Genomic DNA, 19,222 nt, shown 5'->3' with positions numbered 1-19,222 from the left:
GATGGTGCTCAGTTCTTGTTGAAGAGCTTGGGAATTGGGCAAAGATTTGAAGATAACTAATTTTTGAGATGGATGATAGACTTAATTTTGTTGTATGTAGCAGCTTGTGAAAATAGGTTTATGGTGAATAGATGGGGTATGAGAAAGGAGAAAGTCCTGGAAGGCTAATTTTCTTTTTCCATGGTGAAGTTGATAGAGAAAGTTGGTAGAGATGATTCTAAGTTTTGGCTAGATGGTGAATGCATTATCCACATAATGTACCTAAAACGAAGACTGAGGTTGTATTGAAGAGAATAGAGTCTGTCAAGATGCATTAAGTAGAAATTGTCAAGTGCAGGTGACAATTTCTCATGGGCTTCCCATGGCAGTTCCTTTGATCTGTGTAGAATTGGTTTCTGCAGACGAAATAGTCCGAATGCATGACAAAGTTGAACAGTATATGCTATGTCTGGAGGGAACTCCTCTGATAACAGCTGGAGAATGTCAACCAGAGGTATAATGATAAATAAGGACTGGATATCAAAACTGACGTGTGTATGCTTGAGGAGGTTAGGTTTTTTTATTTTTGTCAGAAATTTTTATTAATATTTCACAGAGGCTCGTGTGTAACCTGTATGGAAGCGACCTTGGAATTGGACTAGGTGATAGGTGGGGCATTTATGTCTTGCTTATGGATTTTTGGTATGCCATAGAAACATGAGATTCTTCCAAAATGGGTCATCAATTTTTTGGTGGTGGTGTCTTCATCCTAACTGTTCATTTTGTTGAGTAAGGGATTTGTTGATTTGGCTATTAGTAGGGTTCTGAGTTATTTCCTGGTAAGTAGACTGATTCTGCAATCGTCATTACTACAGTTTTTCCTTTCTCTGTTTTATTTATAATAATGAGCTAGTTATGTCTCAAGGATGATTTTAGCTGAAGATAAGTTTGGTGCTGAGTAGTACTGAGGAGATTTCTGGTCAGAGTTTATTAGCATCACCACTTGAAGGATGGTTAAGTTCCTCTCAGTGCTATGCAGGAAATCCAGATATGGAATATTTTTAGGTGGTATAGTATAATCTTTTTTTTTTCATTTGTCATTTGTTTGATTGCTCTATGTATTTCTTCACAGATGAAAAACAAATGAAAAATGATAAAGCACCAGGCATAGACAACATTAAAAAAGAACTTCTGGAAAAAGGGGAAGAAAGAATAATAAATTACCTAAGGAAACTGTTCAACAAAATACTAAAGAAAGGAAATTTACCAACAATGGAGAACAGACCAGATCATACCCATCCACCAAAAAAGGAGATGTAAGATCCTGCACTAACTATATCACCTTTCTAAGCAACTGCTATAAATTATTCATCAGGATTCTTCAAAACAGAGTTAAACATTCCTATGAAGAACAGATGGAAGAAGAGCAAATGGGATTTAAAAATAGGAGAAGCACAATAGATGCAATTTTCATATGAAACAGATTAGCAGATCTTATTAGAGACAAACTCTACTGCTGTTTTATTGACTTCAAACAAGCTTTTGACTCAATAAACAGAAGCAAACTCATTAAAATTCTAGAAAACATAGGGTTCAACAAAACCTGTTAAATTGTACCAAGAATTACTATTCAGAAACGTAAGCAGTAGTGAAATACAAAAACATAGAAACAGATCAAATAGCAATTAAAAAAGGAGTTATGCAAGGCTGTCCATTGTCACCATATCTATTCAACCTGTACCTAAAAGAAGTAGGCAAAGGACTACAGATGTGTGAAGTTATAACTGTAAATGGATGAAATATAACACATTTAAAGTACGCTGACGACATAGTTATCATTACAGACAGCGAAGAAAAATTAGAAAATATCCTGACCAAGCTGCAGCAAACAAGTAACAAATATGATATGAAAATCAATTTTAGTAAAATAAAACTAATGGTAATAGGATGAAAAAGAGAAGCAATCCAGATGAAAATAGGAAACAATTATATAGAACAAGTAAAGCAATTTAATTACCTACGATCAACGATCACTGAAGATCTAGACCAGGGGTGGGCAAATTCTTCGGTAATAAGAGCCACATATAATACATTTTTGAATGTTCAAGAGCCACAGAAAATATTTCAGAAATACGTCTCTCGGCAGAAGGTAGGAATTTGTTCTATTGCCTATTTAAGTTTTGAATTCTCTGAGCAAGAATTGCAATCACATTCTTTTTTACAATGTAAAGTACCTTATAGTCCATGACTATAAGGTACTTTACTTCGAGCAATATTCCAAGCTATAACAAAACTAGCTTCAGTAGCCAAATCACTGTTTACAGAGGGAAAATAGGTTATTTTATTGAGTGACTAAATTAGATTTCAAACATTTTGTCTTGTTTTTCGCATTTCTGATTCAGGAGGAAATTCAGATGCAAACTTTTTATGATTACATTCATGGTGATGCTTTTACATCACTGGCTTTAAAGTGGCTGATGGTTGTGTGACATATAAGACACAGAGCTCTTTCACCCTTAACAGTAAAAGCAAAATCGTCTTCCCATTGTTGGTTAAACACTCATTTCTTGTTCGTATTTCCGTTTTATACTCTTCTGTTGCTCAGTCATTTTAAACAAGGGTTTTATAACTTTCACTAAAATCAGTCTTAATTGTTTATTAATCAGAAAAGTATTTATCTACACTAAAATTCACTAGTTATGTTCCACTACCACCACAAGCGCATAACTTGTGTGTACTGCATGAAGAGAGTGATAATGCAAAGTCCAGGCAATGGAGGCAGTGGGTAATGCAGCGACCATGGTAGTCACTTTTGGAACTAATTTTGGCACGAGCGACACAGGCCATAAAATGTCGAAACACTTTTTACCAACCAAATACGATAATAAAAACGATGTTAACAACCCTTTTGGCAGGTACCATTTAAAAGCTAAATGTGTAAAGTTTCAAAATATATGTTTTTTACTTATCTTTAAAGCATTTATGAAATAAAATATTCTAATATTGGTACACACTACACTGCTATAGATTATTAATATAAAAGTGTAGAAAAATGGCAATGAAAACCAATATTGTCTCGCAAGCCGCAGTTTGACCACTCCTGATCTAGACTATTAAATACAGAATCAATAATGGATGGATAACAATGGGCAGATTACAAAAAATATGGAACAATAAAAGATTAAGCAAAGAACTAAAATTAATGATATATAAAACATTGATAATTCCCACAGTACTCCATGTCACAGAATGCTGGATCTTAAAAAAAGAAATGGATAAACTCGATGCTTTTGAAATGAAATTCCTAAGAAAAATCAATAGAACAAATTGGACAGAAAGAAAAACAAATGAAAAAGTTAGAGAAGACCTTCACTTTCAAGAAAAAACAATAATTACATCACTAAAAAAAGAGCCAACTAAGCTGGTTTGGACATGTTTCAAGAATGAACCAGGAATACTACTAAGCATATTAAATGACAGAATTGAAGGGCAGCCCAGCAGAAGAAGACCAAGAAAGAAATGGATTGGCAACTCCATAATAAAATTACATAAAAAGACAGCAGATAGAAAGAAATGCCAAAAATTCATCTTTGAGGAACTCAGCCCACCATGAGCAGAAGAGAAGAAGAAGAGATAGCATAATCACATCCTTTGGCAAGTACTGAAGTTTCTGTGCAAGTGAGAAAGTGTCCAGATATATTAACAACCCATCTGCTTATTGCTAGGTTGATCTTGGTGGGTTTTTACTTTTAAGCAAGTGAGTCAAACTTACAGTTGAGGATACCTCTGTTTTTATTGTAAGGTCATTGAAGAGACTGTTTAGATAGGTTTAAAACCACATCTAAAAGGTCTGTGCTTGAGATAGAGGATATTCTCTTGTGTAAAACAGATGTTGCAAATGTTGTGAGAACAATCACATTTGGCAGCTTGTAGTTGATTGTATATGAGAGTTTTTTTATATAACTCTTAGTAAGGGAATACCATGAGTAGACATAAATACAAAATTAATAATGGAAAATCTCATGTAAAAAGATTTTTTTAATGGTATAATTTTCTCCTGTGTGTGTCACAGGCATCTTCAGTACATGTTAAGCTCAAATTAAACAATAACTGACAATTCCAAAAAGTGTCACTTAAGTAGCTGGTGTAAGATAACTAAAAAGGTCAATAAAATTTCCTAACAAAAAACTATATATACAATAAAAAAAAAGTTAGGAAAGATTAGCTGATTCGTAAAGTACTATCTCCCATAAAGGGGATAGATAAACCATCAGATCTGTTTTAAGTTTAAACTTTACTCCACTCTTCTAACTTAAACAGATCTGATGATTTACGTCTATCCCCTTTATGGAAGATGGTACTTTACAAATCAGCTATTTTATTGCATATAAGTTTTCTGTTAGGAAATTTTATTGATCTTTTTAGTTATCTTACATTAGCTACTTAGGTGATGCTTTTTGGAATTGTCGGTTATTGTTTAATTTGAGCTTGACATGTACTGAAGATGCCTGTGACACACACAGACGAAAATACAATACTATTAAAAAAATCTTTTTACGTGAGATTTTCGTCATTAATTTTGTATTTAGTTTTTTTATATGTATACACATTGTTAGAAAATTGTGTCTTTCAATCATTTCATTTATCTAAATTTCATTCCTTTTTTTTTTTTTTTTTTTTTTATAGTTAAATCTTCACCTTGTGATTATGCTGATGCACTGATGATGGCCTGTTAATTTCTAGCTGAGATATTTGCAATAATAAAAAATTATTATTATTCTTTATTCTTGTGGATATGTAAGTCTAATAATCTGCATTTTACCATGTAATTACCTTACTCCACTGTTAAAGGATTAATGATGATTGTAGAGCCAGCTGACATTTCCTTTTCTTATCCTTTAATATTTTATCTTTTGCTGGAGAGTTACTTTATTATGTTTGTTTCCAAAGATAAAAATGAATTTTATGTGTTTGTGAAAATAAACTAAATAATTATTTTGAAATGTAACAAGAAATCACCCTTAGCAGTGAATTTATTTGCTGATGTTGAATTCAGCTTTTATTTCTCAAATCACTGCAGAATAAGATAATTTACATTTCTTTCATTTTACTGACAGTATTGCAGAAAATATTTTTAAATGCTATCATTATGTTAAGTATTTATAATAGTGTTTTATATAGTTTAATATAGTTATAAAAGTGTTTTCAAATAACATTTGTTAAAATATATATGCTTTGCACTTTTTTACCCCTTGCAGACTGTCATTATATGGGCTATTATGCAGTTTTTAGGTATGAGCCTTTTCCATTTTTATGAACAGTGAATGGTGTTTAATTGCATTACTCACTTTTTTACTGAACAAAAAGGATGATGTCAACTGAAAATTATGAGACAGGCCAGAAGAGTTATAAGTTTTATATAAAAATCTAAATGAGTATGAAGAATAGACTCTGCTAGCTAAAGACAGTCTGAAAGAATCCCATTGTTATACTGAAAGTAAATGAAAGAATGAATAGGAAAGAATAATACTACCTGAATGTAGGAAATATGTGGGTGATTTTGGACTTTGCTATGATTTTTGACAGGATACAACCTTGGAAGGCTGTTGCTTAAGTTGAGGGGGAGGGAAATATGGGATTGGGTTATTAACTATTAGCTTGAATAAAGAGTGAACCTTGAGGACCAGTCCTTGGTTAATTGTTATTCAATCTTTACATTAATGACACTGGAAAGGATTTGACAGGAGACATATAGCCGATGATGATGATGCAGGGATAGGCAGGGTAATCAGGAATGTGATTGACATGTAGCACTTGCAGAATAATTTCCCACCTTCCATAAAATTAAAAATTCCATCTAATGGTATCTTATATTACCCTTTCAGTATGAAGGTCTCTCTCATATCACACCTCTTTCTCCTGTTTTAGCATTTCTGAGTTATTTGCAATCTTTGCTATATGGCCTTTGAATTTCAACTTCCTGTCTAATAAAACTCCTAGGATCCTGATCAGTTTTTCTAATCATATTGAAAGTTTATTTTCCACTTGGTTAGAGTATAATAAATTTAGTTTAATCCTTTATCCAAGTGTGAGCAAACAAAGTTTGCGCCTGAAAGTATCTTCAGGACTGGGTTAAGGTGGTACACACCAGGGCAACTCGTTGCAAAGGTGGAGCAAGCTACCAACACTCCTATCCTAGTATCTCCTATAATGCAAAACACATCTCCTTGCGGATATGTCTATTGTTATGCATTAAGGGAAGGGCCACTACCCAGACCGGTTTCGACCTTTATTGAGGTCTCTTCAGTGGGAGCCAGGCCCAAGTCGAGATATCAGGCCGAAGTATTTGCAGGTCATCTCCACCTTTGTTTGCTCACACTTGGATAAAGGATTAAACTAAATTTATTATACTCTAACCAAGTGGAAAATAAACTTTCAACATCTTTCTCTAAATCCAGAGTAATTTATTAAAAAAGGGTGGCACACCAATTGGCAATTCCTATAGGTGGAGATGACCTGCAAATACTTCGGCCTGATATCTCGACTTGGGCCTGGCTCCCACTGAAGAGACCTCAATAAAGGTCGAAACCGGTCTGGGTAGTGGCCCTTCCCTTAATGCATAACAATAGACATATCCGCAAGGAGATGTGTTTTGCATTATAGGAGATACTAGGATAGGAGTGTTGGTAGCTTGCTCCACCTTTGCAACGAGTTGCCCTGGTGTGTACCACCTTAACCCAGTCCTGAAGATACTTTCAGGCGCAAACTTTGTTTGCTCACACTTGGATAAAGGATTAAACTAAATTTATTATTTTCTAATCATAATCCCACCAATGTAACACTCCACTGGATATTTCAACACATGGCAAAGTGCATAACTTTACATTTAATAATACTGAACTGACATCCATTTTGACATGCAAATACAATTTAGAGGATAATTACAATCCTGAAATGATCATTGACTTTAAGGATATGGAAATTATTTTTGAATAATTTTGAATATAAGGTGCCTTCACCTCTGTTATTGTGTGCAGATCTAGTTTCCATGGTGATGCAGATACAGTGGGGGGGGGGAGAGAGTGTGTGCAAAGGAGAGTGTTAATGATCATATGAGGACTGTGGAATGTAGATTGTGGGGGTCAGATTGAAAATTTGTGAATTGAGCATACAGGAGATAGAGGTGTGATGTTGTAAAGACCTTCATACTGAAAGGGTCATAGAACATCGTTAGATGCAATTTTTAATTTAATGGGTGGTGGGTAAAGGACGGGAGGGCATTCATAGAAATAGAGAATGAATGCAATCAAGAAAGGGGAAAACGAGAGCTACAATTTTATTTTCATAGAGTAGTGCATGATTGGAATGACTTTTTGTTGGAGATGATGATTACAAGTAATGTGAAAGAATTCAAAAAAAAGGTATTACAGTGTGGGTGATATGTGGTCTCCCTCAATGAGGCTCTTACTCCTCTGGAGGTAATAATAAATAAATAAATTACATTAACACCCATAATGTCACCTGTACATGCTGACCTACTCATCCAGCGACTTTCCACCAGCACAGAAGCAAGCTTTTATCTAGCTTGTTCCTATAAAAAAAAAAAAAAAAAAAGATAGATAAAAGTTGGCCATCAAATTATTGTCCCATTGCTTTTACCGTGGTATTTTTGAAAGTGATAGGAAGATCAACAACCAGCTTTTTCACTAACTGGAGACAAATCAGTTAATAAGTTCATCATTCTTGTTTGACAACAGACAGCCTTATTTCTTTGATTGCCCTTTCATTTATTATTACCTCCAGAGGTGTAAGGGACTCATTCAAGGAGACCACATATCACCCACACCAGCTGTAATACCTTTTTTGAATTCTCTCATATTACTTGCACTCATCACCTCCAACAACAAACATTCCAATCAGGCACCACTCTATGAAAAAAAAATTGTAGCTCTCACTCATCCCTTTATTGGTTGCATTCATTCTCTACTTCTATGGATGCCCTCTCGTCCTTTTCCCAAACAATTGCTTGCGTTTTTCTGAGCACTTGTCTGTTTCAAGATGAAAAACCCAATTTTTATTTTTTTATTTTTATTTATTTTTTTTTCAATTGAAGGTTATTTGCTTCTTAAGATTCAAACCCCCAAATCATTTTATCCTGTGGCTTTGTTGGAACTGCTAAAAGCCGTGGAGGCTCTTTCTAACACACACACAATAACCTTTATAACCAAATAACAAATGCAAATAACCTTTACAACAAAATTTCTCTACTTAACATTTGATTTGGACTCAAATACAAATTGTGTTGTTCAATTTCCCAGGTTTGAAATTTGTCCACGTTACCTTACTTGCAAAATAGCACTCTCTTTCAGGGAGTTCATATTTTTGTTTAGTGTCAAATAAAATAACTATTACTCCTTTTAAATCCATATTGCTTTTAAAAATCGTAATATGGTTATTTTTAAAAGTATTGTGAATTTCACTGCACTTTGCAAGAGCAGCCTGAATGATTTTTAGAAACAGTGATCTTGTTTAACAGTGTTGTCCTCAGTTTTCATTGTGTTTTTGAAAACAAATTTTAGGATTGTTATTTGTAATAATTTTCATAATTAGCTTTCATTCTATCTATTCAAGACTAATGTTTTAAGATCTTCTTTTGTATATGTTACTTAGGTTTCTTAATTATGGAGAACCTGTGTGGAAATCACAAGCTCTAAGGGCATTAGAACAGATGGATACATATTCTGATGAAGTTAGGAAAAATTTTCATGCAACTTTAGATTGGCTTCATGAACATGCTTGCTCTAGGTCTTATGGTTTAGGTGAGTTTTTTTAAAGAAAATTGTTACAAAATTAAAATAATAATAATAATGCATTCTCTGACCAAAATATAAGTAGTCTGAAAGCAGAGATAAACTAAACCAATATAGTTGAACATGCATTGTAGAAATTAAATGCAATCATGCACACAAGGGTCTAAACTTTTTTAGAATTTTGACATTTTAAGCATGTACTGCATGAATATTTTGTATGAAAAAGGTCTTTAATGATATATAGAAGATATAGTTATTTGTTATCAGGTACAATAAAACATGAAAATACAAGATAAAGGCATATTACATCAGTGTGATCCAAAAGATAAAGGTATATGCGTTTATCTTTTAGATCACATTGATGTAATAAAAGAAGAATGCACAATTTATTTACTGTTATGTAATTTACCTTTTTGTGTGCAAATTGAAGTTTTATTACATAGGTGTAATCTAATATGGGTTGGGTGATTCTTGGAATATGAGCCTCCATAGCTCAGTTAGTATAGACAAAGCTCATTGGTCAGAAAGACCTAGGTTTGATTCCCGTCAATGATGTGAGGAACCCATATGTGGTCTCTTTCAATGAAAGGTGAGTTAGCCGGTCTCATATGGAGAAACTCAGGTTTTTCGCTGTTCCCCAGAGCAGGCAAACTGACCCTGTGAACACACATTTACAGCCATGAATATTGCCCTTAAGGGATGTAGCAGAGGAGTAGTGAACCAGCTACTTTAATTCATCGTAAGCCCCTCGTTGGGGGGAGGGGGGGACTCATCCCATCCTAAGGAAAGGATAGGAGGATTCTTGGAATATATCACTTTTTTTCCCTCCTTGTAATGACTGTATTGTGGAATAATTTTCTCTATGCATTAATCAAATTTTACTTGAAAATTTTTTTTTAATATTGATAAGTTTACATTTCTTAGTGTTTTGTGTTTCATTTTGATAGGTATGTAACCATAATGAAAAAATTGACATGTTTGTGAACAGCATTTGGAGATCGTCATTAGAGTTGGGGAGGGGTATATAATGCATGCTAGTTTCCAGTAAGTCATTTTCTAGGTGATAGATTTAGCAGGTAATCATAGTATAAGAACATGCAGTATGTTTTAAGGTCTTATATTGAATCTAAGAAATTCAGCAGGCCATTTATAGTGCTAAGTAAGCAGCATGCTAGGAAGAAGTTGACAGTAGTAGCCAGTATGCATTTTGTAATGTGAACATGGACTTAATGTTTTGCATGTTTTATGGGGGTGAGGGATATACATATTATTTTAGTTCTCTGGAAAAAGGTTCATGTTCATGCCTTGTATTGGTGGTCTCATTATCTTAATATTAGCTTTAGATTCATTTGACCAGTTAAGACACAATAAAACATGAAAGCCTCAGCTATGGTAGAGTTCCAAGAGAGTGGAAAGAGGGCAAAATAATTCCTCTGCATAAAGGGAGGTTCTAAGAGCAGTAGCAAATTATAGATCAATCAGTATCTCAGGTGTGGTGGTAAAAGTACTAGAAAAATTGGAAAAAGAGAATTCAAGAATGAGTAGATAAAAATATGATACCGTAAGAGGGTCAACATGACTTTGTGAATGGTTGGGCATGCCTTAATAATTTACTAACTTTTTATAATAGAGTAACAGCTGAGTTCAATAAAGGAAATGGCTACACAATGATTCTGCTGGATTTTGCAAAGGCATTTGACAGAATACCACCTGGAACTATGTTATGCAAATCAGAACAAATGGGGATGGATATGACACTGGTTAAGTGGATAAGAGGGTGGCTGCTGGACAAATATCAAAAAGTGGTATATGGATGGGCATAATCGGGGTGAAAACAGGTGACTAGTGGTGTGCCACAATGTTCAGTGCTGGGACCATTGCTGTTTAATTTGTACATAAATGATATAGGAAATAACCTGAAAGGAAATATTCAGTTGTTTGCTGATGATGCAAAATTAGGTACAGTAATAGTGAATCAAGGTGATGTGGAGAGCTTTTAGGACGATTTAAATAAGCTGTCAGTATGGGCAAAAGTTAATGGGTGTCAGTTTAATGTCAAGAAATGTAAAGTTATGCATTTTGGGATAAATAGATTACAAGCTGTGTATCACATTGATGGCACTACTCCAGGAAATAGATGAAGCTAGAGAGAGTTAAAGTTTAGAGGACATATTGCTAAGATTGCTATGGTAGCCATTAGATTACTTGGCTATTGAAGAACGCATTAACATGTGGAATAAGGAAATGTTATTCCTCTTTACAAGGCCTTGATAAAATTCACGTCTGGATTACTGTACTCAAGTCTAGTCCCCCTGGCTTTCTTTGGGATGAGGAAGAGGTGAAGAGGATTTAAAGGCAAGTGATGAAAATAATGAGTGGCCTGTGGAATGTTCCCTATGAGGATAGATTGATGGTGTGTGGATTGCAGAAGTTGGTTCATAGGAAAAAAAGAGGGGATATGATAGAAACATCTAAGTTGCTGAAACGGTTTTATAGGAGAGATATGGGGGAAATGTTAAGGCCCAGGTCAGAGGATCGAATTCTGGATGATTGGATGGAGTAAAGCTCTCATGGTACCCAAAAAGGGGCAAAAAAACGAATGTGAGAATTACAGAGGTGTTTCCATAGAGCCTTCCTGGTAAGATAATATTATTATTATTATGTGACACCTCCACTGAGTCCGAAGACTCATCGAGAGAGGGCACCTACTCAACAACTCCCAGTCTCCACCACTCAATCCACCAACTACAGAGAACCACATCATCTACTTCTCACCACCACCAATAGTATTTTCACAGACAATCACAAACATCCATGTCCACGACGGGATTTGAACCTCACAACCTTTTGGCTCGAGAGTGGATATGTTAACCACTTAGCCAACCAGGCTGGCATATGCAAGTTTACATAAAAAACTGCTAAGCAAAATTGTGGAAGGGAGGCTTAGTGAAGAACAAGCTGGATTCAGGCCAAATAGATATTGTCAAGATCAGATTTTCGCATTTGGACAAATAGCTGAGAAATCTTGGCAATATAACTAGGATTTGTATTTAAGTTTTGTTGATCTGGAAAAGGCATATGACAAAGTACAAAGAGGAAACTTCTTCAAATTGTACAGTTATATGGTGTAAATGAGACATTATATTGAGCAATATAATGTCTATGTATTGTCTCTGACTTAAACAGAGACAATACATAGTCTCTGTTTAAGGCAGCAATTACAGTAGATGTATGACATGTACATAAAACACATATGACAAGTGTGCACATTATCTTCAATTTTATTCATTATCTATATGGATCACATTATGAAGGAAAATGGTATTAAATCTCATATCAAAATTGAAAATGTTAATCTTAGCTCTTCACTTTATACGGATGATGTTATACTTTTAAATAAATCTGGTAAAAGTCTGCAAGATTTCCTGATTAAATTGAATATCTGTTGTAATAGATTTGGTATGAAGGTCAGCAATAACAAGACAATGAAAATAGGCAGAAGCATTAAAAATATCAACTGCATTTTGTGAATGGAGAACCTATATAACAAGTAAAAAATTTCAGCTACTTGGCATGCTTTTTAGTAAAGACGGTAAATTAAATATGGAAATAGATAACAGAATCAACAAAGCTAGTATGGTAGAAAGTCAATTGAATAAATTTTTATGGAATAAGAAAGAAATTAGTCAAAACACTAAATTAGCTGTATATAAGAATGTGTTCAACCAATTTTAACTTAAAGATCTGAGAGAGCTGGTCTAGAAATAAACCATTTCAAGACTGGAGACCACATATATGAGAGTTCTGAGGAAGATTAGTGCAGTGAACAGATGGCATCAGTTGTAGTATCATATAAAAAAAATGAGGATATTTGGAAAAAAACGTTGCCATTGTTAGCATTCACGGATGTGTTTACAGATCTGATCTCAGATGGTATGGTCACTTAAACAGAATTGGAGAGAAAAGATTAGCAAAACAAGTGTTTTTAAAGGTTGGCAAACAACACTTGAATGTTTTGTCAGCTTGGTTATGCTATGAGAATGTACAGGTGAACTGGCAGTACCTCTGGTGATGTTGTTTAATTTAAGTCTCAGCTCTGGTAAGGTACCAAGGGAGTGGAAAGAACATAAGATAGTTCCATTACGTAAAGATGGCTCAAAGGCAGAAGTAGCAAATTGCAGGCCAATTAGTATTTCTGGAATGCAGCTATCCCATATTATGCTGGTTCCAATCCCAGGTGAACAGATGAGACTTGTGCGAAGAGCTAGCAACATCCTTGTTAAAAAGAAAAAAAGTGCTTTGCTGTGGAAAACAGGACTACAAAACAACTGATTAAAAAGTAACCCTAAATGAAGACAAACTGTTGAGGATGTCGTCGCCTAGTGAAAGTCTTATAGAGAAACTAGGGAATTATTTGCCGTAGTATCCCATGATGGCCGAGGAAAGGAAGTGTGCTTTACATTATGGGATATACTAAGACTATTGATGTGAAGTCATCAGACTCCATATACAAATAACCTAGTGTTGAAGACACTTCATGTGATGAATTTATTGCTTATGCTTGGGTAAAAGCATTAAGCAAGAATATAATTTCTTGGCAAGTATAATTTGTTTTATAAACAAGTGAAAAACTTTCTCCAACTGTTTCTGATCCAGCATATTTTAATAATAAGGTGATACACCTTTTCGTTCTACTTGTATATGAGAAATGTATGACTTCTGTATTAATTCAGCCTTGGTATTCCAAAGCTTCCTTGATCAACTGGGTTGGGTGGTTGCTTGTCTTGGTAAAGAACTTCTCAGCGAGATCTAGGAGAAAGGAGGAGATGCAAGGGATGTTGACTTCTCTATGGATCTGGGAGTTTCTAATAAACCAAGGGGCATCCAGAATCATCCTCATGCACTTATTCTATAATCTCTGTAATTTTAGAATATTTAAGTTTGCGGTGTGGCTCCATGCGGGGGATGCATAAGTGATGACTGGTCGTATAACCATCTTATAAATTGTTAATTTTTGTTTGAGTATCCAGTTTACTTTGTTGATTACAGGGTAGAGCTGTGCTATGACCTTGGATGTCTTTGAGGTAACGTGTCTTATGTGATTGCTGAATAGGAGCTTTCTATTCAGAATCATTCCGAGATATTTCACTTCCGTCTGCCATGGAATCTTAACTTCCAAAAGATTAATGTCCTGTATATTATGGATTTTCTTTCTTGTAAACTGAACTTTTCTGGGGGGTTTACTTGGATCCTCCAGTCTGCTAGCCACCTCTCTAAAATATGTATACTGGCTTGAAGTCTTCTAGTTGCCAGTTTTGGGCTCAGAGATCTTGCCATTAATGCAGTATCATTTGCATATAATGCAGTGAATGTTGTTCTCGGGTTCAGAGGGATGTCTGCTACGTAGATTGAGAACAGGAGAGGGGCCAGAAGAGAGCCCTGAGGTATGCCTGCCAAGACCCTGTGTCTGGATGAGATCGTTTCACCGACCCTAACCTGCATATATTTGTCTTTCAGGTATGAATTAAGTATTTTTATTAACTTGATTGGCAAATTAAATTTTATGAGTTTGTAGAGAAGACCTTGATACCTTACTTTGTCAAACGCCTTCTCTGTATCGATGAAGATGGCAGCTGTATTGAGTTTCCAGTTAAAGCCTTTAGTAATGATTTCCACTAGCCGGTGTACTTGTTGAACTGTACTATGGGCCTTGCGGAAGTCAGAATATAATGAAGCGGAAAGCTACAAATATAAAAGGCCTAAGTCTATCTTAAGTTCAGCTGAACACAGCTAATTTCACTGCCCTCACTGGTCGAGCATATAGCTCATAAACACTCCATTCATAGTTCTTTCATTACAGACAAAGGGGAATATGAAAAGCAATTTTGCTTCACCCATCTAGCCAGAAATGTTATTCGTTCGTTCGTCATTCAGCTTTAGTATCTTCCTGGGTCTGGCTCCTATTGGTGAGATCTGAATAAAGATTGAAATAAAAACTTGAACAGATAACAGGTTTTAGTAGGGTCTTATTCTCTTCTCCCCCTCCCAAGTTATTCTTTAATGTCCAAAGGGATGTAAAAGGGAGAATCTTGACAATAGACTGGAAATACTGTGGATGTGTAATAAGGTTTATGAATGTTTATGCTCCATCCACTTTTAGAACAGTTAAAATTCTTCCAGGAATTGCAGGCATATTTATATGGCACCCACTACATCATAGCAGCTGGAGATTGGAATTATATTAAAAACAGCACATTAGACAAAATAGGAGTATATCTCCAGAAGTGGAAGAGTGGGATATGTACATTTAAAAAATATATCTCTACAATGCTCAACCAGATGGAGGATTTGTAATGTCCAGGTTTACACATACATGAATCAAGGTATTGGTATCCATCTTGATTGAATTTATATCTCTTCTTTCCTTATCATCAAATTCCTGTCATGTACCCTCAAGGGGTGTACAGGATATGATAGTACTACATGAAAAAAATTACATCATTACTAACTAACTATCTACAATTTTACTCCAAATCAGTCTGTTACTTGTCAAGACTCCAACATTATCAGATCTTATATTTCTATCGTCTAAGGCACTTTGTACTGTATCAATCCACCTATATCTTGGTCTCCCTCTGGGTCGTTTTCCTGCCAACCTGGCAGAGAACACTTGTTTTGCTAATCTTTCTTCGCCCATTCTGTTTAAGTGACCATACCACCTGAGATTAGCTCTGCTAACGCATTCCTGGATGCTGACAATGTCAAGTTCTTTCCTAATATTCGTTTTTAATATGATATTGCCATTGATGCCATCTGTTCACGCCTATAATCTTTCTCAGGACTCTCATATCTGCGGTCTCTAGTCTTTGGTCAAGTGTTTTACTTCTGACCCAGCTCTTAGATCCATAAGTTAAAACTGGTTTGAACACTGTCTTGCATACAGCTAATTTAGTGTTCTGACTAATTTCTCTCTTATTCCATGTATTCCTGACAGTATGGATATGTATTCCTAACTGTATGCCTCTTGAGTGTTTTTTACCACTGTGCTGTCATCACTGCTTGTTTCATTTAGCAGTTTTTCAAAGTAATTACCCCATACTTCAAGGATATCTTTTTCTACCATTTTCATGTCACCTTTATCATCTCTAACTCCTTTTACAGCACTCTTTCCTCCATTCCTAAGCTTCTTCAACAACCTCCAGAATATTTTGCTCATCCTTGATATTTATTTTCTATATTCTTGCCAAAGTCCTCCCACGACTTTTGTTTAGCTAGTTTTACACAGTCTAGGAGATACCAAATTTTTGGCCAGGTAGTGTAGATCAGTGTTTTTCAATCTGCGGTCCGCGGCAATGGGACAAGTGGTCCGCAGACAGACTTAAATTAATTAAATAAATATTTTTTAATTATCTAAACAAAAAAAATTAAAATTGAATAAGTAAGTAAAAATTATTATAATCAAATGGAGGCTTAAAAAAAAAAAACCAACAAATAGGCATCAGAATCTTCAAAGACAGAAACAATAAAACTATATTGTTGTTCACTTCACTCCTCTTTCATTATTCGTCATTCTACCGCAGCAGAATGACGAATAATAAAAGAGGAGTGAAGTGAACAACAATATAGTTTTATTGCCTTTGCCTTCCTTTGCTATTTTGTCAGATTTGAAGTAAGCATGTGTTATCCACATTTCAACTAATTGCTTGTTGTTTATTGATTATTATTGAAGGTTTCCCTCCTTCAACCAAGGCTCATTATATCTTCAGAAGTGTTAAGTGATACTTGGACAAAGTGTCACGAGTTAACCCCAGTATTTATATATTTTTCGGAAACGTTTTTTAATAATGGAAAAGTGGCTTAGAACTAGGACTTTAAAAAGAAGAGGAAAATTAAACAGGTGATGCTAAACCTAATTGTGATGCACATGTTGTAACGACGAGTAAATCTGATACTAAAGTAGAAGAAACAAGCAGTTCAAAGAAAAAATACAGTACAAAATATAACAGTTCATATTTGTAATTCGGGTTTACTTGGTGTGGAGATGAAAGTGAACAGAAACCTCAGTGTGTTTTGTGTTATGAAGTGTTGTCAAACCAGTGCATGAAACCTGCGAAACTCCGACGACATTTAGAAATTAAACACTGTGATGTGAAAAATAAGCCAAGTGAATTTTTTCAGCGATGCTCAGGGATGTTAAATCATGGGAAAGATATAGTTTTGGCCATGGGTTCCATTAATAGGAAGGCACTGGAAGCATCCTATCTCTCTTAAGTTTGCGCATAGCGAAAACAGGGAAACCTCATTCTATCGGGGAAAATTTGCTACTTCCAGCTATAAAAGATGTGGTAAAAACCATGTTTGGCAACAAGTTACTAAAAAATCTTGATTTGATTCCTCTTTCAAATGACACTTCAAATTAAATTCAAATTAATGCCATATCATTAATTCTCCGACCAACAGTCGGAGAATTAATGATATGGCAGGTAACATAGAATCTCAGTTAATCGAAAGAGTTAGGAAGAGCCCTTATTATGCGTTACAAATAGACGAGACTACTGATGTTACAAATGATGCACATGATAATAACAACATTCATGATGATATTCTGTTTTGTAGAACTTTGCCATCCCGAACAACTGGAGAAGAAATATTTCACACTCTCAATAATTACATAATACACAAAGGGATCTAGTGGGGAAAATGTATAGGCTTCTGTTTGGATGGAGCTTGCACCCTTACAGGCAGGCATAGTGGGGTTGTTTCTATGATCAAGGAAGTAGCTCTGGATATGAATTGGGTACATTGTTTCATACATAGGGAAGCATTAGCATTCCAAAGGAATGCCACTAGAATTTAAAATTGTGCTATACAATGAAACTTGAACGTTAAATGACAGGTTATTTTCAGTACTCTGCAATGAAATGGGCAGTGGATATATATAACTTTTGCTTCATCCTGAAATTCGCTGGTTTTCCAGGGACAAAGTACTAACAAGGTTATTTCAATTAAGGCACGAAGTTTTATCATTTGTAAATGAACGTAATTCTGATTTTGCATTGCTCCTTGTTGACGAAGCATGGTTATCAACATTGTCCTATCTTTCGGACATTTTTTCGAAATTAAATGAACTAAATCTCTCCCTTCAGGGAAATTCTTTAACTGTTCTTGATGCCTACGACAAAATAAAGGCACTCGAGAAAAAACTGGTTTTATGGATTAATTATGTAAAAACAGACAATTTGCACCTTTTCCAACATTGGAATCCTTTTTAATGGAATATGATATTTTTGTTGATTCTGAATTTCTGGAAGAGTTTGTGACCACCTCAAAACCGGAAACAGAATTTTGAAACATATTTTCCGAATAACTTTTATGAGAAATTTCTGTGGGTTCGTGATCCATTTCAGGCTTGCATTCATGAGAAAGAACGACCTTTTGTTATCAAAAAAAGAACAGTTAATTGAGCTTTCAAGTGACAGTGGACTTAAAATGCAATTCCATGATCTTGGTTTGGCTCGGTTTTTAATCTCACCTTCAGTGACGAGTAAATTTCCCAAATTATCTGAAGAAGCATTGAAAATTGTCATGCTTCTTCAACCTATCTTTGTGCGAAAGGATTTTCATCGCTCCTTCAAATAAAAACAAAATGCAGAAATCGTCTTAGTGTGTGTGTGTGTGTGTGTGGGTGGGTGCGTGCGTGCTGATCTTTGACTGAAGTTGACCAGTATTGAGCCAGATATCCAGCAACTCTGCAAGGGCAAAGGAGCTCAACCATCTCATTAAAAGTAAGTAGTAACATAATTATATCATATTATTTATTTGTTTAATAAAAATTAAAATTTTGTTCAATGATGATGCACTTTTAATCATTTACTTCCAATTTAATTATGTTTCCATATCTATTCAAAACATGCTTTTAGATGTGCTATGTTATAAATGGCACAGTTTTTCTGAAATATTGGTAATTCCTAGATAGGTTTTTAAAAAAAAATTACAAAAAAGTCAAAACGACGTATAGGGAAATAAATTAAAAACAGTATGTTTATTTTTGAAGTAAAACTTTAATTCCGACATTCTAAAATGTTATTTTTCTTGCTTTTCTGTTCGCGAAATCGTCGATGACATTGTCGAAGTCTAGTCTATTTCATCACTCAGTTGCTGCTTTATAGACAGTATGGCAAGATTTCTTAAACGGCAAAAAAAGTGCAGCCCGGAGCGGATCCCCCCCCCCAGCTACGCCTCTGTAACTTTGTGGTCTGTAGAATTGTTTTAGGCATTTTACTGGTTGTTGGGCTTAGAAAGGTTGAGAAACGCTGGTGTAGCTCACTTGCATTATGCAGTATTCACCAGGGAGAGATAAAATTCCGTCATTGTTACTATGAGAGGATTTCAAAATGGTTCCATTCTCTTAGTTCCCTGTGATATTATGATCA

The 19,222-nt window shown here is 35.0% G+C and overlaps 1 protein-coding gene across 2 annotated transcripts in view; it reads left to right on the top strand.

The window, feature by feature from the left end:
* Positions 1-19,222, top strand: part of LeuRS (Leucyl-tRNA synthetase) — a 388,197-nt gene that overhangs the window by 193,339 nt on the left and 175,636 nt on the right. For both annotated transcript variants that reach the window (XM_090395982.1, XM_090395980.1), the window contains exon 15: positions 8,650-8,798. In XM_090395982.1, coding sequence (XP_090252108.1) covers positions 8,650-8,798 — 149 coding nt within the window. The remainder of the gene's footprint in view (positions 1-8,649; positions 8,799-19,222) is intronic.

Source organism: Typopeltis vanoorti, chromosome 7, assembly GCF_054136105.1.
Source record: "Typopeltis vanoorti isolate ZY-2024b chromosome 7, IOZ_Tvanoo_1.0, whole genome shotgun sequence".
Classification (NCBI taxonomy): Eukaryota; Metazoa; Arthropoda; class Arachnida; order Uropygi; family Thelyphonidae; genus Typopeltis; species Typopeltis vanoorti.
This window is presented reverse-complemented; position numbering and strand designations above follow the sequence as displayed.